Genomic DNA, 21,627 nt, shown 5'->3' with positions numbered 1-21,627 from the left:
TGTATACAGACCTTTATCTATTGCATATGAACATATGTAGTAATACCGTCTCATTATACATGTATACAGACCTTTAAACTGTGAAAGGCAAATAGTAGCCGTCAGTGTTGAGAAATCCATAGCTGTTGCCTAGGTCACACACTTTCCCAGAACACATCGCCCTCGAATTGGGCTGGGAGGGAAAACGAAGGCTTTTGCAGTGATGCACTCTTTTGGGAGTGAAAGTGAAGAGATGCTTCACAAACAGAGCATCGAATGGATAGACAGGGAGAAAGGAATCTAGAGGCATTTTGAAAGTGTCGTCTTTACAAATGGAAAATCAATGAATCTGCCAACAGAGCAAGTTTGAGGCTTAACACTGAATTCTCTTTATTACTATGCTTACTACCAAATCTTTACTAGTGCACTCTGAAAAATATTTTCTGATTTCATGCTCTGAGTTTAAATTTTTTTGTTTTTCCCAATAAAGATTTTTATTATAAAAGATAGAAATAATCTAATTGAAAAAATTCAGTAATTGTGAACAACTTCATCTTAAGAGCAGAGAGAAATATAGGGAGAGAGGGAGAAAGAGAGACCCTACCCAATTGTTTGTTAGTCCCTGTTATATTTATGGATTAAAAATTTTAATATCATAAAATGAAACTCTCCTCTTTTGAGTTATAAATTTATTATAATTCCAAGGTCTCAACAGATTTTGTTTATGTATTGGATAATCTAACCCTAAAACATCTCTGTCTGAGCCAAGTCCCACTATGAACAAAGCTAGGCCAGGAGAATGAGTTAGGAGCACTCGCTCTACCAGGTTCCAAGCTAGAATATAGAACAATAGTCAAAACATTAGGCATGCAGGACAGAAAATAGAGCAGAATGGGGATCCCAGAGAAACAGGCCCAGGAATATATGGAACTTTAATATGGGAGACAGCAGGCATTAGAAATGACTGAAGAAAAAAAATAGACTAAAGCCAGATTGATGTCATATGTCTACAATCACAGCACTTGGGAGACCAGGGCAAGAACATTTTGAGTCTGAGGCCAGATTGGGTTATATAATAAGACCCTACCCAACAGTAGCTAAGCAAAAAGAATGAAGAACCTAATGGATAAATTATGCTGATATAATTAACTCTTCTTATAAAAAATATGGAAAGAGATGTTTACCCAATATTATACCCCAGGCAAATTCTAGGTTGATTAAAAACCTACTCCTGAAAGAAAAAACTAAAAGTTTCAAATGAACCTATATACCATTTTTACAAATGAGTGAGAGCCACTTTTAAATATCACCTTGAAAGAGCTACATATTTTATGCCCACTAGACTGAAAAACGTTTTCTAAAGGGAGTCTGAAAATCCCTGGTACTAGCAAGTATACAGCCATTGCTGGAAGGAATATGAGTTTCAGCAATGGATGCCATTTTAGAAAGCAGACGTGGCATTATAGAGGTGAGTATCAGCAGACCTGTTTATGACACAATGGGAGTGCCACAATTTTGGAGCTTATCTCTGATGACACTAATTTATCAGAAGTAAAGGGAAATTTCTAAGTTTGTCTTGGAAGCTCACACCTAAGAAGACTGTTATTTCCATCACAGTTGGAGTAATGTTCTCATAAGTTCCTTTACCTGTGTGTTAGGTAGAACCATGTGTCCTATAACAGCAAATTCTGAATACGACTTAACATCCATCAGCAAAATCATCAGTGTTTATACAATTAACTAATGTGCAACATTGTTGATCAATATACTGTTAGTGCACTTAGCAACCTTAAGACAAAAAGTTAAGTGGAAAAAGAAAATCATATGCAGCATGATACTATTGTAAGCTAACAAACTCTGACGTGTATGTGAACTTATTATATGATAGAGATGAAATAAGAGGTAAGTTATTCACTGTATGATTCTATAATGACTATTGTATTCTTAAAAATAAAGTTGTGCCATATACCAAATGATTTTCAATAAAGAAAATATTGTTATCTTTTCTATAGAATTCTTGAAACTCTCCATTTCAAACCAGTCATAAAAATTATAAAAACAAACTACAGATTTGACAAGAATGTTGGTACCTTATACAATTAAACTCATAGGCATGTCCAGCATTTTGACATTGTAACACAGCATTGTTATCTGGAGTTCACACAAAATAGTCTCATAGTTTGTTATGTAAACCTACAGTTTTAATTTGGACCATATTCATAGCTACACTAGGCTATATATGACCTGTGGACCACAGATGGGACACATCAGAAAGTTCTTTTGAAGATGGGCTTCAAAGGAATCTGAAAAGATGGCATCATAGGTAATAACAAGAATATGTTTCCCTGGCAAGGTAGCAAGTGCACCAGCAGAATCTGACTGTGGTAACCATCTTTGCACCCTGAACACTTACAGATTCAAGTAGAAGTCTTGAGTGCTAAAGCTCAGCTAGTCTTGGTAAATTTCGGCTCTTAGTTCAGGAGTGACTGACATTTCAGCCCTCAGCCCTACAGTAGGCAGCTGTGCACATGTACTGGAGCTGCTTACAAGTCAGCTCCGAAGAGCCAGAGTGAGCTCGAAAGGCCCTGTCGTCAGAATGTCAGTGACCTCCGTCCTGATGAGCCGGTTAGTCCTGATCACAGGTACAAAGAAAGCACCTACTGTTGTCCCATTGCTGCCGGCCACTCCCTCCCAGCAGAAATGGCTACTGGCAATTTAAAGGCCAGGACCTTTTAATTTACATCCTTCATCTTTTTTTCTTTCCCATTTTTGTGAGCCAGATAGTAAAGACATAAACATTTTAAAGTAACTAGATACAACACATGACCAGGAAAGGCCTAAGGGGCTGGGGGCAGGGGCTGACAAAACCACAAGTTTACATATACAGTGGTCCTTGGCACAGACACAGCCTAAAACAACTTAAACAACGAACACTAGCAAAGTATAATGGGAAGGAGAAAATGCAATTTCTAGAAGTTGCCACATTGTTAGATTCAAATGTCAAGTTTGAAACAGAAACAAAAATCACAAGGCGTAAAAGAAACAGTGAAGTACAAAGCATTTAAAAAGCAACTCAATAGAAACTGTCCCTGAATACAACCTGATGGCAGTTCTACTAAATACTCTATCTTAAAGATCACAGAAGATGATCTTGAGAAAGTCAAAATCTGGATAGGTGGACAAAACAGAAGTATCAGCAAATACTTAAGCCTAAAAGGAGAGCAGAAAGAAATCCCGGAGCTGAAAAGCACAATGATTGAAATGATAGAGGAGGGACGCAGTTCAAAGGCAGGTCTGCGTGACCCATCGGTGGGCCTAAGATCTGATGCTGGGAATAAGCAGTGGTGAAGAGCATAAAGAAAATCAGATTGAAGATTAATAGAAACCAAATCAAATACTACTCATTATGAGAGTTCCAGAAGGAGAGAGAGAAAGGCGCTAAGAACGTATTCAACAAAATAATGGATGCAAACTGCCTAAATTTGATGAAAGGCATGAATATAAAACTTCAAGAACTTATATTAAGTCCAAAAAATGAACCTATATCCTAATCAAACTTTTGAAATCCAGAAAGGAATGCTGAAAGCAATAGAGAGAGAACTCACTCTGCAGTGGAAACTCCTCAGCACGACTACCCACAGACTTCTCAGAACCCTGAGGCCAGACGTTAGTGGGGTGAGATAATCGGAGCACTAGAAGAAACGGAATCCACTCAATGACAAACCTCGTATCTACCAAAACTTTCTTTCGAAAGTAAGAGAAAATGTCCGGGCAGTGGTGGCACACACCTTTAATCCCAGCACCTGGGAGGCAGAGGCAGAGGCAGAGGCAGGCGGATTCCTGTGAGTTTGAGGCCAGCCTGATCTACAGAGTGAGTTCCAGGACAGGCTCAAAAGCTTCACAGAGAAACCCTGTCTCTAAAAAAAATGGGGGGAGGAGAGATTTTTATCACTGTCTAGCCCATAAGATAGACTCAAAGGAGTTACACTATACAGCTTGGAATGAAAGCATACCAGTCAAGAACTGGTAGTCATAGGAATGAATTCATGCTAAACTGAGATAAAAAATGAGTATTATTATAACAATAATTTGTAACTGATTTTTATTTTTATATAATTTAAGAGACTCATACATTTTAATACTGATTAAGACATAGATTATTATAATTTGTATTGGTAGCCTATAATTTGCTACTATATAATTTAAGAGATCAGTGTATTTTAAAAAAACACATTGGTATGTCTTGGGCTTATGGTGTATAAAAATGTAACTTTGTGTATAAAAATGTAAATTTGCTACTGAGAAAAGAACAGAATTTTTATATGCCGTTAAGGTTAATCTAAGTACAAATAAGTGTTTCATTAGAATGTCAAATGTAATCACAGTGGTATTATAAAAGACAATAAGAAAGGAATTTAAATTTCTTTTGCTATGAAAAACAAAGCAGCCAAAAACAAAAAAAAATAGTAATAAAAGAAATTAGGAGCAGAAAGCTATAAAGTATATAGAAAATAAACAGCAAAATGACAGAAGTATGTCCATTCCTATCAAAAATTACTTTGGATATAAGGAAATTAAACTCTGATGTTAAAAGAAATAAGTTGACAGAAAAGATTTTACAAAATAAACATGCTGCCCATAAGAAAATGGCTCTAGATGCAAAGGTACAAACAGATTGAAAGGCTGTAAAAAGATAAATCTATTCAAATATAACCAAGAGTAGTAGAGGTGGCTATAATAATACCAGATAAGATAGACCTTACAATATAAAAAGCTTACAAGGAAGAAAGGAAATAAAATTTTCAATACATTAAGATTTAACTATTATAAACATCCCCCACGCTACATAACAGACCATAAAAGTATGGGGGGGTGGCAGAACTGAAAGGAGAAGCAGACAAGTCTACAGTTACAGCAGAAGACTTTATCAATGGAGAGGGCATCCAAAGAGAAGGTCAGTAAGGAAGCAGAAGCCTAAAACCACAATAGATCAAATAGGTCAAAATAGAAGTCTACCCAACAGCGGCAGACACATTACTCTCTTTACACATGGGACATTTTTCAAGACAGACCACATGGGAGTCCACAAATTAAATCAAAGATGATATGTACATAGGATGGAACATTATTAAGCATTAGAATGAATGGAAATTCCAATATGCACAACATTGATGAGCCTTCTGGGTATTATGCTTAATGAAATAAGCCAGTCATCCAAAGAAAAAATACTGTGTATTCACTTATATGAGAGGCTGTAATATGAGGGCCTGCTTGTTGTTGGAGTTTCTATCCTGCCCAGTTCCCGCAGTTTTTAGCACCAAAGAAAATCACACAGAGGTCTCCATAAGTTATAAACTGATTGCCCCATTAGCTCAGGCTTCTTATTAACTCTTATAACTTACATTAGCCCATTATTCTTATCTGTGTTAGCCACATGGCTTGGTACCTTTTTCATCAGGACAGGTCACATCTTCCTTCTTCGTTGTCTGGACAGGACTGCAGAGGAGCTTCCTTCTTCCCAGAATTCTCCTGTTCTCACTGACCCACCTCTACTTCCTGTCTGATTGTTGTGCCTATACTTCCTGCCTGGCTACTGACCAATCAGCGTTTATTTTAAACATAATTGACAGAATACAGAATTGCCCCACACCAAGAGGCACAGAAAACAGAATAGTGATCACCAGGAGACTGAGGGAAAGAGTTGAAGTTTAATGGGTTCAGGTTTCAGTTGTGGAGACAGACGGTGGTCATAGTTCTATAAACATTAAGAATGTGTCTACCTGCTGAGCTATGCATTTCTAAGTGGTTGAAATACAAGTTTTTATGTGGATTTGCCACAGTCAGAAAAGCTGAAGAAAAGGTTGTCATTAGAAATGAGCTTCATCATCTTTTGTCTCTCCACCGCAAACTCCTCAGAGCCTTGGCCAGTATCTCGGAGTCTTAGGGATGGTGTCACATTTAGCTTCCCCACAACACAAAAGACTGCTTCATGTTAGGAAGTTTTGGTGTGGGTTTAAACTTAAATTATTATTTAATACAGATGAAGAATACTGAGGTTAATCTTTCTGAAATATGCCTTTTGTTTTTATATACATTTTGAGATTAAACAGTAATTAAACATAATACTGTTCCTAAGTGTTCATTGTTTTGCTACAGATATGCCTAACCTTACTTGGAATTGCCGTGACACAAAGAGCATAGCTATGCCTAAATGAAAACTTGAGAGCAAACATATTTAGCTTTTTCATATTTTTAAAAAAAAAAAAGACAAGTGTTTGTGATAAGACATTGGAATGGAGTAATTTTTAAAAAGAAACAGATTGGATTAGAATTGGAGAAATGGGTGTGTTGTGCTCTCCTTTCTTTTATTCTAAATGCTCTGAGGATGCAGGAATCACAAGTTAACTCATAGCTGCTCTTGGCACTGACAGTAAGGCTCACTTCCACATTTATGTCCGCAGAAATTTTGCTTGCAAGCTTCCTTGTCCCTTTACACAAGTGACTTCCTGGGCTTCAGAGTAAGTGAAGTATTACACCAGTGTTGGAGGAAAATAAACCCAGATTTTCTTTTGTGGGCTATCTCTGACCAGTTTTGTGACCTCCTATGTACCTTTGAGCTTTCTGAACCCATTTTCATATTGATAAAATAAAAGATTTCCAACCAGAATAGAGATTATATCATACCAAGCAAATACTAGTCAATAGCTTACTAAACTTTTATTATTTTTAAACATATTATAAATTAAATAGGAACCAGTAGATCTTGAATAAAACACATAAAAATTATAATCAAGTAAGAGAAAATTAAAGCAATGACTTTTTCTATCCTGTCTAATTAAAAATTATCAAATAAAGTACTAGGAGACTTTATTTAATAGCCAACCTAAAGCCACTTAAAAATAATTAAGTTAAATAGTTGGGCAGGTCTTAAAGCCTGCTGTCAGGGCAGATGTGGAGCTGTGCTGATGACAAAGATTCTTTGAGAAATGTGTTCTAATTGTAAAATTTACCAGACATTTTTAGGCCACAGATGTTATAGATGATCACACAGTTTAAACACACACGCACACACACACATGCACACACACACACACACAGAGAGAGAGAGAGAGAGAGAGAGAGAGAGAGAGAGAGAGAGAGAGAGAGAGAGAGGAGACTTCTGCATGGAGAGATGAACACAGTCTTACACACTATGGAGTGTGCCCCGGATTCCAGTATTTATAGTGGGGCTCTATATGGATGAGTTATAAACACTGTTCAGAAAGTAACAGTCAGTGTTAAGAGTTTACACAATACAAATACCAGTTTTATGTTGTATCAAAAACAAATACAACTTGTCCTAACAGCAAATACAACCAAAATTAAGATGATGCTAGGCAGACTTCTGTGCCCTCAAACACAGTGTTGGCTACAGAGTGGGCCACTTATTAATTGGTTATTTAGGAACATTTCAATTTAGAAACATTCTTTTATTTAGAATATTGAAAATGGCCAGGAATTATAACTGCGCGAGCTTTTCTTTGTCTTTCTGGCTCTGGAATGGAAACCTCAACCTGGCTCCTGCTGGAGAACCTTGGTCTCCCTCCCCATCTCCCTCTGTGTAATCATCCTCAGTGCCAATATCTGGAGAATGCGATTTTATAGTCTCATATTGGTGGCAATCCTAAGGATTATAAATTTCCCATTCTGCAGTTTCACAGAAACCACAAACCAGCATGAGAGCGCAGCCTCGGAAAGTGGAGTTGGAGGTGTAAGTCCCCCACCCCAACTGGTTATTCTATTTGTGAAAAACTTGATTCCTATATTCATACGCTGCTGAGTCCACTCCACCTAACCCTTGCCCACTTAGTGAATGAAGAGGTTGTGCTGGGAAGTGCTTTATTATCAGCCTGCAGCCAGCTCCGGTGAGGGGAAGCATACTGTCCTGGCAGGAAGTAGTTTCTGGCCTGTGTTTTTTCATGTGTACTCAGTGCACCTGAATGAGAGTTGTCTCCCTGACTCTCCACCTCTCTATTCTCCACAGGACTACTGGCTTTCTCTCCTTTACAAGCGTCTGATTGGCCCCAAAGTCCTGGCAGTGCATGTAGCTGGGCTCCAGCGGAAGCCGCGACCAGGAAGAGTCATCAGAGACAAACTACGGATCTATGCTCACTGCACAAACCACCACAAGTAAGTCTTCCCACCAACAGGGAAAGAGGAAGGCCATCCAATGGCTGCGTCTCCTCTTAGAATGAATGCCGTGCCACTGGAGCATTCAAAGTTCACCATTGTTCACAGATCTTAGTTGGAAACTGCCCCTGTGGTCACCATTCTCTCTGCAGGTTTGTGTCAAGTACGCCCTTCTCCTCGCACAGGGTTTACTCAGCAAGGCTTACACGATACATCTATTTGTTCACCCTCTTACTCATGCAACAGATTTTTATTGGGCACTTTATCTGTGCCAATTGATACCATGCCCACAGAGATTTGTGTGTGTCTAAGCCTGAGCCAAGACAAGGGGCCAAATCTGATCCTCTGACCCACCACAGAGCTTAGGAAAATGTGGCCTGTGTCTCCACTGCAAACGCACCTGGCTTAGACTAGTATCCCACGAGGTCTCTGCAACTAAATGAGTGCCATTTCCCATATTTCAGCGATCTCAGCTATTTCAGGTGTTAGAGGATTGTGAGTTGCAAACTTCCTTTTGAAGGACAGGTGCTCTGGATGCATAATAACCCAGCAGTGCTTTGAGCTCATCCTTCTCTCTTCGACCCAAAGCACTGTGTATCATCCCAGTTCTCTTTAAAACAGAAAGCTAATTACCAGCAAAGTTTGGCAGGTTTTTTTTATTTGTTTTATTTTATTTTGTTGTTGTTGTTGTTGTTGTTTTAAGTTTAAAACCTGAAGACCATAAGAGAAATATTTTTAACTGGATCTAAAACCAAAGCCCATCTGGTCAACGATGTCTTACATCACTTCCTGTTTAGGGCAGAGGAGGATACCCTGGAAAGGAGAATTCTTTCTCTCTCTGAAGAGCAAACCTGGGGGAAGAGACTGCCTCCTGTCTCCAGTCAGACCTCCACCCAGGGCCTATCAGGGCTGATCAAGGGGAGGGAAGCACAAAGAGCTGCTGGGGTCGGATTACACCAGATGCTCCTTCTCTGTCCTTGATGAGACAGAAGCAAAGCCTGTTAGTTCCTTGTGATAAAATGCTTTCAAAGACTCACTCCGAGCAGAGGTGGGCGCCAGGGTCTGGCTGTCTTGCCTGTAGATACAAGTGCCTATTGTAGGAAGGGGAGGCTGTCCTGGGCACAGGCCAGAAGCTTTCAACAGCCCTTTGGCTCAGCAGGAAGCTCGGTCCCATACCTGACAGTGACTGACTGCTTTATGGCCTCGCCTGGAATTATCTGATCCTCACACAAGGCAACATTGTATTCGTTGTCTATGACAGGCCCTGAGGCAACCGCCCAAAGGTGGACCCCAGCCTCAAGAGAGAAAAATTGCTCTTGGCACCTTCTGTCCCTACTGGAAAACACACCAGTCTTTTGTAATAGTAGTCTGTATCCAGGAATAGGACAGTAATACCTATGTGGGCTGAAGGCTCCCCATGGAGGCCCATCCCAGTGCTCACACTAGTATTCTTGGATATTCTCATGAGAAGGTCTCACTTATATCCTGAGGGTACGGTGGGCTTGGGGCCAATGATCCTATTTATGTTCTTCGTGTCTGATACAGTGACGGGCATGAAGGTCTTGTGTTTGATGTGCAGATGAGCGGATGGGAGAAGACAGAAACCGGGAACCGTGTGTTCCTGGTGGCTTATAGTTAGAGTTCTTGCGCTGTGTATCACATCAGCCAGAGAGGGAGCATAATAAAGTGGCTCAGAATTCTACCATTCACTATCAGGAGGCCTCCAACAAGGCAGTAAAACTAATCTGGATTTGAATCCCTCTCGGCCTCAGCTGCCCCCAACTTTCTATGGGAAGTCAGTCAGAACCTCTTGAAAGGAAGGGGTTCCACCAGGCTACTATTAAAATAAGCTCTCCTTCTCTTCATTAAAAGAAAGAAGACTTTCATAAACCAGTTAAAGGTCTTTTTCTTGCCACCAAACGCAAAGAATGAATGCTTTGGGCCAGCTGAGGTTGCAGGTCTCCTTGCAAAAAAAGCTGTCAGGCGTTCAAACAGCAAGGCACAGAGAGAGGTGAGGCATCCACTCCCCTCTCTGAGAAGCCGTGTGTCCTGCCTGTGCCTCACATCTTCATCAGTTGGGAGCAGCACCACTGACTAACTCACCCAGTTTAGCTGTGGCCACAGACAAAACTACAGAATCATCTCATAATGGACATATTAGCTTCATACTAATCAACCTTGATGAGTGTGAAATAAATATCCTGAATCAAAACAGGAGCTAAGTGAGAAATACAAGCTTACTAATGCTTACACTCACATAATCTTAAATTCTGAAGGCTCTGTATCACCTATATGCAAATAACAGCATTTGTGTTGAGGAGCTTTTCACTTGTAAGGGGCTCTTAGAGAGCATTTAGCTTGTGTCCCACTGACCGTAGACAACTCTTTTATATCTCCTGATAATCATCTTTCACCTACTTAGACCCCTCCATGGCTCTCATGCATTGTGGATTATTTCTGACCTAGCAGAGCCTGATCTTCTAAAACTGATTTAGAAGAGGTTAGGTATTCACACCAGCCCTGGCCAGTGCCTCTGTCTTCTTCTGAAGTTAACCAGTTACAGAGTGCTGGCAGAACTTCCCACCATCAAGTATTGACAGTCAAATGTTTTATGGTCATTCTTTGTGGCTAAGACAATGTAAGGATGTGGTGGATGAGTCCTCAACCACACTCAGAACCAACTGGAACCTAGTGAATGCTGAAGCAAAATTGAGCCTTTTGGGGTTCAAATTCATTTATTATTGGCAAAACAAGACTTCCTGTTTTTCAGAAGAAGTTTTTTTAAAGGCTCATAAAAAAGGTTCCTGAGGCTTCTTGGACATCAAATGACTCTTACAAAACAATATTTTGATGAGTTAAGTGTAAATGAATCAGAAACATGTGGATTAAATTTCCCTTAAAATACACAGGGGCTTTGAAATTAAGGGGAAAAATGTTTGGCAAAACAGGGCCTGACTTTTACCAAACCCCAAACCTTTGAATTAGATTTGGAGACAATGGAGCAACTGAATTTTCAAGCACATTAACTTTCGCTGGGAATGATCAATGACTCAAGTGCATCATCCTCCCTTCCTTTTCCCAGATGCCCTGCTTCACTGGAGATGTTTCTAGAACATGACTGTTTTCTATCTGGAACTCAAGACACACCTCCCATCTGACATCTCCCACCTCTTATATCCAGGATCTTCCCGTTCTAACATCCCTCCTCTGACTCACTTCCTTCTCCTCCCATGGCAACAGAAAGAAGATGTCAGGCAGGAAAAGAACAGCCAGGAAAGATGAACTCCAGATACATGGCTTGGCTGCTGGTGAAAATGTCTCACCACAAGGAGGCACAGAGCAGGATAGACATTCTACCGAAACAGCTTCTCTCCAGAAAGGGACATTCACTAAGATAACCAAAAGCCACCAGAACTAGACATTAGGCATTAAAAATGGCAAGCTGACCAAGCCCCCAAACGCCATTTTCTAACAGAATTCATACTCCTTCAGGATGGGTTTCATGTAGACAGAGAATATGCATTCCTCAGAATCTGAATTCTCACCATGGTACTCCAGGTTGATGTGGGAGTTCCGACCTAAGAACGTGTCTTTGAAGTCAAAAGGCCTCTGCTTCATGCCCTTGCCCATTGACCAAGTAGGGTGATGTATGGTTAGAGCAGTCTTCATTACTAGTTCCTACCTAAGGAAGTGCATGAGCTCTCTGAGAACCTGTTCAATCAGTTTCCTGGGCTGGGCTGGTTTATCTTTCCCAGGAGAACTATGTACATAGAAATCAAACCATTGCCAAGCAGCTTGGAAAGACAGCTTTCCCTACAGCAATGCTGTGATTTCAGGTCTCCCTCCAAGCCACCAGTTCCTCATGTCCCACCCTTCTTCCTGTAGTCTCCAAGGGCACATCTGCCCCAGCCTGCCAAGGAGAAACTCATAAATGCAAGCCTGTGCTTTTCCCCTCCTCCAAGGCTGGCCTTTAAAACTTTTGTTTATAGTAGCTTGCAAAAGGGTTTACTGTGCTCTGGCTAAATCAATACCCACCCATGCCTCTTTTGCTCACATTCTGAAGCCCAAAGTACCTGTAGTTAATGCTGTCTTCATCCATTTTGTAGATAGCTAAACTAAGCTGAAATCCCACCTATAGAAATGAGCTGATGTTCTTCGGTGGTGGTCACTACCCACACAGGCTGCCAGCATCCTTCTTCAGAGCTCTGGTCACACAAGTCTGCTCAAATCACTTGACAGTCTCTCCTGAGTCATGTGACTTTAGAAGTTCATTTGCATGCTGCAGGGGAGAAGAATGGAATGGAGCAGGAAGGACTGCATAGGGGAGCCATTTAATGATTTATAAGAACATAGTTGCAGACCTCCAAAAAGCCTTGAACACAATAGCGTACCTTCCTACAGACGTAAGGGGAAGAGCATCTGATACACAGCCAGGAGGATATTCTGGGAGTCCTTCTCATAACCTTCATGTTCTGTTCTAAGTTAGTAGTTCCCAAACTCAACTCATCAGCCAAATAGCTTGGCAAGCTTTTCATACAGATTCCTAGGTCTGGAGCCTAAAGGAACAGAACCCCGAAATCTGTACTTTAAAGCTCCCAGGTTGTCCTGCTGACCTTGCCCTTGACTGCTTGACTCTCAACTGGCCTCTTTAGGAGCAAAGACTAGTGACCCAGGCAGGGATCAAGGGGTTCCGTGTCTGCAAGCAATGTTTTCCTCTGGGCAAAGTTGTCTTAGAATTTCTCTGAGCTCCTCTTTTGAAGGCTGAGCTGGGTCATTTTTCTCTGTTTCCTCTCATTAACCCATCCAGATGGGGCCCCAAGAGACCCCTTAGAAACAAGGGCTTTTTTTCCTACTGAGAAGAAAATCATTATAGCTTTGCAGATACACACAGAAAGGCCCCTTGCATGTCAGCATATGGTCTCCCGTGGTTCTGCACTCACGGCTCTGGGCTAAAAGGATTCTAAAATGGTGACTCGTTTAGAAAACTGGAAGTGGCCACTGGGCAAATGAAAGTCTATTCTGCTTCAGTATGAATAAGAATATAAAATACAGCATCACAATCTCATTTTCTTCTCTCAGATTGGCAAAGATATTTTAAAAGATTCATATCTAGTATTCATAGGGTATGAAGAAGTGGATGCTCTTAATTAATGTAGAGCTGGCAGAACCAAATCTTTACAAACTGTCTAAATAACATCAAGATTATCTAAATATGTGCATTTATCAGAATAAGTGCTGTTATACCATGTTTAAAAAGAATAGAGTACCACTCAAGACCATTGAGATATCTCAGTGTAAAGGTATTTGCTATTAATTTTTAGTATCTGAGTTTGAGCCCCATAACCAAAAACAATCTTTTTAAGAACACCCAAAGCTGGGCGGTGGTGGTGCACGCCTTTAATTCCAGCACTCGGGTGGCAGAGGCAGGGGGATCTCTGTGAGTTCAAGGCCAGCCTGGTCTACAAGAGCTAGTTCCAGGACAGACTCCAAAGCTACAGAGAAACCCTGCCTCAAAGAAAAAAAAGGAAAAAAAAGAACTCCCAAGTGTTGTAGGGAGAAGCGGGGGGGGGGGGGGGGGGAGGGAGGGGGGAAGGGGGCTTGTTCCGGCTGCACCGCTAGCTTACACCCAGAATAATCACACAGAAACTGTATTCATTTAAACACTGCCTAGCCCATTAGCTCTAACTTCTTATTGGCTAACTCTTAGATATTAGTTTAACCCATCTCCATTAATGTGTATCGCCACATGATTGTGGCTTACTGGCATGAGTCTAACCAGTGTTAGTCTCAGGCAGGAGCTCTATGGTGTCTGCCACTCTGCCCTTCTTCCCAGCATTTAGTTCTGTCTACTCCACCTGCCTAAGTTTGGCCCTACCAAAAGGCCAGTTTCTTTATTCAACCAATGAAAGCAACACAGACAGCAGGACCTCCTACACCACCCAAGTCTAAATGGCTTCCAGTGGGAATATATATTTCTTGCTCACACTTCTTTATTTCAGCACCTCAATAAGCTTTGTGACAAACATTGTCAAGCCAGGAATGGTGGTATGTGTGCAATCCCAGCACTTAGGAGACTGGGGCAAGATGGCTACATAGGAAGTGTCCAAAAAACTAAAAGTCTAAACAGCAAGATATTGTCATTATTCTCCTAGCCTAAGGAACGAGACATGCCATCGCATAAACAGTTCCTACAATGTCTACCCAAAGGTCTTAACACGTCCACTCATGTCACACTGGACAAAACTGACATGCAATCACTCTGGAGAACAAGAGCACAAGGATATCAGCTCTTCTCATAGGGAGAGACCCCACAGAAAATGGGAATCTGTGGAGGGATCATACAGTGTGCACATGCCTTGATGTAGTGATTCCAGCTCCTAGGACTTCTACCACCAGAAATAATCGTTATACATAAAAAGGATTTGTAAGATAAAGGTTTTTGTTACATAATTTATAATGGCAAAAAATGAAAATGGGAATCCACAAGAGTGGTGGACTGGCTGAGTAAATTATGTTGCATTTCTGCAACTGGAAATTCAACGTTCCTGTATAAGTAAAAGAAACTATAACACAAGACGATGTGTGATATATACATTAGGCCATGTAGATGGTTTGATCCTAATTATATAAAACTGAGTGGTATAGTCACATGTGTAAAAACACTTAATAGATAATTCTCAAGCTAAGAAGTAAAATACTGAATGCTGGCCAAAATATTGTACTATTTCAAGATTATACAACTATGGGCATTTTCTTTTACTTCTTTGACTCTATGTTTTGATGGATTTTTTTTATTTTTCAGAAATCATCACAGTTTACATTCATACTGTACATATACATGTATGTTTCTAAAATAATTCCAGTAAACTTAAATGCAGTGGGGTGAAGGGTAGGCACCTTCTTTTTCAGGAAACTGCAATCTCCAGGCATTGCCATCTTGAAGATCTGTTGGGACTATCCATAAAGTAATGCACTTTTCTGGCGTGATCCTGTTTTATGCAACCTATAAGTTATTTACGAGCATCTAACTGACCGCTTTGTCTCATCCCCCCCCACCCCTCTCCCATCCCTTCTTTCTCTCTTGAACTCAGCCACAACTATGTCCGTGGCTCAATTACACTTTTCATCATCAACCTGCATCGATCAAGAAAGAAAATCAAACTGGCTGGGACTCTCAGGGACAAGCTGGTGCACCAGTATCTGCTGCAGCCCTATGGGCAGGAAGGCCTAAAGTCCAAGTAAGTACCAAGCCAGAAATACCTTAGGCCCATGTAGGCAGGGGCTGGGTGGAGAGGGAGTTGGAGTCACCCTTTTTACTGAAGGCAGCATTGTTGCTGCTCATTCCCTGGGGCTGAAGGAGGTGGTAGAGTAGGTTATAGTCTGGAGTAGGGGGATTTCAGATCCTTTGGGGGAAATCTCTACTCTGGCCCCTGACTGTCTCCATGTTTACTTTACATTCAACTGCAAAGTAAAACAGTATACAAAATATTTCTCAACCAGGGTCCTCTTGGTATTTAAGCAAGTCAGTTCTTCATTATGCAGCATTATCACATGACAAACTATTTAGCATCCTTGGCCCCTACCTGCCCACTAAATGCCAATAGTAACATTTGTCATGTGACCATCAAAAACCTTGTAGTTGGGCCCAGTGGTGGTGGTGCACACCTTTAATCCCAACACTCAGCAGTCAGAGGCAGGTGGATCTCTGTGAGTTCAAGGTTAGCCTGATCTACAAGAGCTGACAGCTAGCACTGTTACACAGAGAAACCCTGTCTCAAAAATACAAAACAAAACCAAAAAAAAAAAGCCTTGTTGTTGAAGTCTCTTGTGGCTGAATAGTCTCTTTCAGCTGTAACGTTCTAGAATGTTATGGCTCCTCTTTTATCATTATCTACAAACCCAAAGGACTTAAGAAGAGAAGCACTAGGGGAAAGGCACAAGGTTCAGAGAGCAAGTTGTTTTGGCCTTAACCACGCAGCTTTGACACGTCATTGCTGGGTCTGTTTTATCTGTCTGGAAAATTGAAGAGCACTTGTATTCCAGATCCCTGCAACCCTTCAAACCACGTCCCTCAGTTTCCCCTGGAGACTGTTTGGCAACACTGATGTACCAACTGAAGGAAATGTTGAACCACACAGAGAAGGGCCTGGTCAAGAGCAAAATCACCCTGGCTCCCCAAGCAAGGCCCCTTAGAGCGGGCATGGGATGCTGCGCAGATCAGGGGCGTTCCCATTGCATTTTTAATGTTTACCAAGTTTAACAAAGCTGTAAACTTGGAGCAGGTGGCTTGCACTCCCACGGCTGCCCACAAATATTTGTGCTATAATTGTTCAGTGCTTCACTGCAACCTTGGTGGCTTGCATTTGGCTTCCAACTGTATGTGCAATGGGAACAAAACAGTCTGGGAAGTCATTTACTGAGTCTTTTTTCGCCCACCCCAGATCTGGGTTCTCACACACTGCTTCTTTTTGTCCACTGCGTATATATAGCTTTTACTTTTCTTTCTCTGAATCCTGCCTGTATCCGCAGGACTCTTGAGAGTTATTTTATTCTGTCTATAACCAAGTGTTTCATGACTGGCAGGCTAAATTCTTATCCTTCATCCTAAGCTGGACACCCAGTGCTGGTCTGAGATTTGTCACAGAATGGTTGTATGACCTAAGTAAATCTTGAATCTGCTAGTCTCAGTCTCAAGTCCTGAACATAGAAATCAAGTGTTGCTCTGTTTTTGATAAATTCCCATCCTAGGTCTCATTTCTCAGGATCATGAGTGCAGGTAAGCCTACTGCTAGTATTCAATAATGACCTGCAAAGCTATCTCTGACAAAAAGGCTAAGTCCTCAGCAAGGATTGATTGTGACAGATTAGAGTCCCTGAAACCAAAGAGCTTGGGAGCTGAGCCTGGCCACTCTCAAGAAGACGATGCACATTTAATGTAAGGCTTTCTATCTAGTAGGCCAAGATGTCAATCCTCACATTGTATGAGACAAGCTATATTACGTAATCTCTGTGAGCCTCAGTTTCCTTGCAAGGGGAATATAGTAAATGAGTGATCCATGTCAGGTTCCATGTCATGCTTAAATAAGTATCTATTGCCTTCCATCTCCTCAGCTGTTGCAGAACAAGGGGAATCATCCTTGGTCCTAAGAATGATCTTTTTCACACTTTGTGTGTTTAAAGATTATGGTTTTATAAAGAGGCATACTGAGAATAGCATAAAAGTCAAACCACATGGGGATGATGAGCAGAGGACAGCATCTTTGAATGAGCCTGTTCCCCTAGCAACCAAGGACATAGTTCTCTACCCTATTTATCCCAGCACTGTGCCCCTGCCTCCACAGCCTTGCCCACATACACCTGTTCTTAACATACCTGAAGTAACTGGCTCACTGGTTATGATACACTTTGCCACCCTATGCTTAACCCTGTCAGCAGACTCGTAAAGAGCTGTGTTACAGGGCTTGCTAAGACTATCCGAGAAGGAAAGAACAATGTGAATTCTATCCCACAGGGATCCTGAGGAAGGACTTGGTAAATTACTGAGCTCAAGCAGGGCCAGAAGACTTGCATCTGATGCAGAGGCTGACATATCTGTGTGATTAAACCTCGGGTTCTTTACCTCTCAAAAAAAGAGGAGAGTGAGAACCAAATTAGAGGATACTAGTGAAATAAAGCCTTCTCTAAGTGTAAGGCTCAAACACATACATCTGTAGCTATAAATCCAGATACACAGCTATAAGAGTTACGTATTATTTTATATGTGTGGTTTAGACAGTTTAGAATCAGAAGAAAAAAAAAAGATTCCAAATCTGATCTTGTCACTAGCTCACAGCTACATTTTGGACCTTAAAAATAAGTTTAGTTCATTCCTCTCCTACAGTGTGCTGATAAATTATCACCTCTTCTATCTTAGACCCCGGTGGCTCTGACCCTGTACTGTGCCATCTTGGCCTGTAAGTTGCTGGTAGGGACTATCAGACAACTGTTGAGTAGGCTGTCGGGTTCCACATCCAGTGCTCAGTTACTGCTTAGAGCAAGAGCCCTCAGTGAGTCCCGCTGAGGGCCTCCAAGGAAGCATGCGGTGGTGTCAGCAAACAAGCTGCCTCGAAAGGATGAAAGGAGAGGACTTCAGGCTTTAGTGTATCTTTTCTTTCTTTTATAAGTCTCCGGGGCCAGGCTCTGTTCTGTATCTGCTAATTCCTTGCTACAGCCTAAAGCTGTGTTAGCTCAGAAGAGAATGGAAAGTTCTTGGGGTGAGGGAGATCTAACTACTCCTATCTAGAGCAGCCAGAGGCGGCTACAGCACAAGCAAGTCCTGGTCACAAGTCACGGTCAAACCAGCAGTGAGGTTTACTCTGGAGCATGCCAGAAAATGTGTCTGTTGAGAACATGGACATAGGCTCATTCTCTCAGAACTGCCATCAAGGTGGGAGGATGGGAAGTCTCTGGTAGGATGTCACTACCCGAATGGAAAGTTGAGGTGTGCCAGCATCGCGTAGGAAGCACTCCAGAGCTGATGGTCAGACAGCCCTCTCCCGTCTCAGTGCTGAACAAGTTCCGAGACCCACACACATTTAATTCTTTATATAAAAGGTTATAGACATCATTGTAGAATGATTATATCATCCTAGGAACCAGACCAAAGGATACTCTCTGCCCTACAGGATAGGCATTTTAGAAACTAGTATATTCAAGGCAAGAATATCCTGCATCTGGAGGACAACATTCTCACCACCGAATGGTTGACAGAAATGGCGAGAATCGGTTCAGAGAAGAAAGGAAGTTTTGAATTTCATTGGGTATTCGTACAGCTGCCTAGCAAAATTCAGCAAATGTGTCCCATAGTACTTCAAAATGGCAGAGATAAAAGGGGTTCAGTTTAAAAGAGATAAATTTCAAAAACCTTTACTTCAGAGTCAGCTGGTCTGCTGGTCTGGCCTGGTAGAGAGCAGGATGGCGTCCTCAGGAGGGTGCTAGCCTCCCAGACACACTCTTTTTTTGTTTGTTTGTTTGTTTGTTTTTGTTTTGTTTTGTTTTTCAAGACAGAGTTTGTAGAAGGAACGGCGGGCTGTGTCCTGCCATCCAGCTAGCTTTACCCAAAATAATTACAAGGAAACTGTATTCATTTAAATACTGCCTGGCCCCTGGCCCATTATCTGTAGCTTCTTATTGATTGATTCTCATATCTTGCTTTAACCCATATTTAGTAATTTATATAGCACCACGAGGGGTGGCTTACCAGGAGAGGTCTTAACCTGCGTCCATCTCAGAGAGGAGAAGCATGGCGACTGCATATGGCGACTGCCTGAAGCATCTCCCCCTCTTTACCAGAATTCTGTTCTGTCTACTCCGCCTACCTAATTTTCTGTCTCTTAAAGGGCCAAAGCAGTTTCTTTATTAATAATGAAAGTAACACACAGACACTCCTCCATCAAGGGTTTCTTTGTGTAACAGCCCTGGCTGTCCTAGAATTTGCTCTGTAGACTAGTCTGGCCTCGAGCTCAGAGAGATCCGCCTGCCTCTGCCCCCCCCCCCCTGAGTGCTAGGATTAAAGGCATGTGCCACCACCGACCCGGCCACACTATGCAGTTCTACCACTCCTGTTAGTCCCCTGTCCTCTGCACTCCCAGAATCTGTGATTTCAGTGGTCACCAGCCCAGCAAGTGCTCCAACCCACTGAAGGGAAGGACCACACACAGAGCGTGGGCTCCAAGAGTGAATGGTAAAAGCTGGCTTCTTTCAGAAAATCACCAGCTGTGGGTCTTCTGTGGACCTTGTCTCGGCTTCATGAGAAATGGTCCCACTCACAACCCAGGACGGTGGTCCCTTTCCATACATGTCGGCGGGGAGAAGTACTTCTAAGTGTCATCTGCCATCTACAGAAAGCATCTTTCCTTGGCCTCGTGTGACCCCAGATGAAGAAGCTCTCACCTCTAGGGAGTCAGTTCTGCCTGGGCATAAAGATCTCCAAGATCTTCCAACAAACAGCAGCAGCATCTGGACCCTGGAGGCCAGCTGTAGTCTGAAAGTGAGCGGCTCGCTTCTGCAGGGGAATCAGGCAGGAGCCATCAGGTTCCAGGGGCTCTCTGTGTCTAGTTCAATGCCGTCTAGAGGGGTGGAATACAAAAATCAGAAGCGAGGGAGACAGCTCTCATCAGAGTAGACGTTCTCATACGTGGACCCAAGGGAGGGAACCAGCATCTGCTAAGAGTTCTGGGTCTGGGTGACATTTTGAGGTAATCTGGTTTTGTCCTCTGTCCTCATTCAGAGTCTGGGCTAAGCCGCATAGACCAGAGGCTGTTCTGCATTTACTGACCATGATTTCAGTCTGTCTGAACACTTAATTCTATGCTGAAACCGAGGCTTGCTCTAATAGCTGTGGTAGCTATTGCCTCATCTGCCCTCTGGAACAGCACCGTGCAGGGTGTAGAACACTGCCTGCCTCCCTCCCGCTTTAGAGGTAGAGAGGCTGCATCTTAGAGCATGACCTCAGCTGTGTAGGAGCTGCACAGCTGGTAGGTGACGAAGCAAGAACGCACCTAGCAGACAGTGACCCCTCACCCACAGCCTGTCTTCAGCACTGTGCTACCCCAAAAGTCCAGCAGTGAGCTATCATAATTACTAAAGACAAACATACTATCAAGTAACTTAAATGCCGTGAGACTGTCTGGGTTCGTCCATCTTGAAATCTGCCCAGAATTAATATAGTTGGAGAGGTCTCTCCATAGGGCTGATTCATTCCAGTCCCATCCAATAATGGTAGTAATCGCTTATTGTCTGACTTCAGGTCAGTATGTGTGCCTCAGACCAGAATGCCCCTTACTTTCTTGTGCAGTATAAACACCTGACCTTCAGGAGCTCTGGACGGTGGGGTTTTTAGTAGTGAGGCTGGGAGGAGAGGACTCTAAGGTCCTTGTCTTCAAAAAACTCATCTCTGTTATTAGAAATAAGTCCCTTAAAGGAAGCCGCCTGGGGCCAGTGTCACTGCGGGGCGCAGAGCGTTTCTGCCTTGAGGGTCATAGGTTCCACACTGGTGCTTAAACTTCAGATTTGAATAAACAGAGCTGGAGAATTGCCAGGCCCTTGTGAACCACACATCTTTTTGCCCATCCTCTGAAAAAAATGAACATTTTTCTTTCTTCTTTATCCTCATACTGCTTGGATTTTTTTCCAACTTTCCGAGACATAGATTTTGCTTTGCTTTCACCACCATTAAATTCTATGGCAAAGAATAGCATTGGCGTCTAGCTGCATGCCGATGGAAAGGTGTCATTTGATGTGCGCCAAACAAAACGTTTCTGAAGACTCAAGTTAGCTTCTGGTGCTAAGACCTTTAAAATAGCTCCATGTCCCTGTTGCAACAGACTCTATGGTGCTATTCCATGGCTGGATTCTGAGCTTGCCTGTTGTAGAAGCCCTGAACTTAATTGGACACTACCGACTCCTTATTATCAGTAAATAAGGAAGCACCAAGGTTTG

General features: G+C 42.1%; 1 protein-coding gene across 3 annotated transcripts in view; it reads left to right on the top strand.

Annotated features, from left to right (window-relative positions):
* Hpse2 (heparanase 2 (inactive)) overlaps nucleotides 1-21,627 on the top strand; it is a 598,898-nt gene that overhangs the window by 565,783 nt on the left and 11,488 nt on the right. For all 3 annotated transcript variants that reach the window (XM_038330395.1, XM_038330387.1, XM_038330379.1), the window contains 2 exons: nucleotides 8,003-8,148; nucleotides 15,240-15,386. In XM_038330395.1, the coding sequence (XP_038186323.1) occupies nucleotides 8,003-8,148; nucleotides 15,240-15,386 (293 nt within the window). The remainder of the gene's footprint in view (nucleotides 1-8,002; nucleotides 8,149-15,239; nucleotides 15,387-21,627) is intronic.

Source organism: Arvicola amphibius, chromosome 1 (assembly GCF_903992535.2).
Source record: "Arvicola amphibius chromosome 1, mArvAmp1.2, whole genome shotgun sequence".
Classification (NCBI taxonomy): Eukaryota; Metazoa; Chordata; class Mammalia; order Rodentia; family Cricetidae; genus Arvicola; species Arvicola amphibius.
The sequence above is the reverse complement of the archived record's forward strand: the minus strand, read 5'-3'. Positions and strand labels throughout refer to the sequence as shown.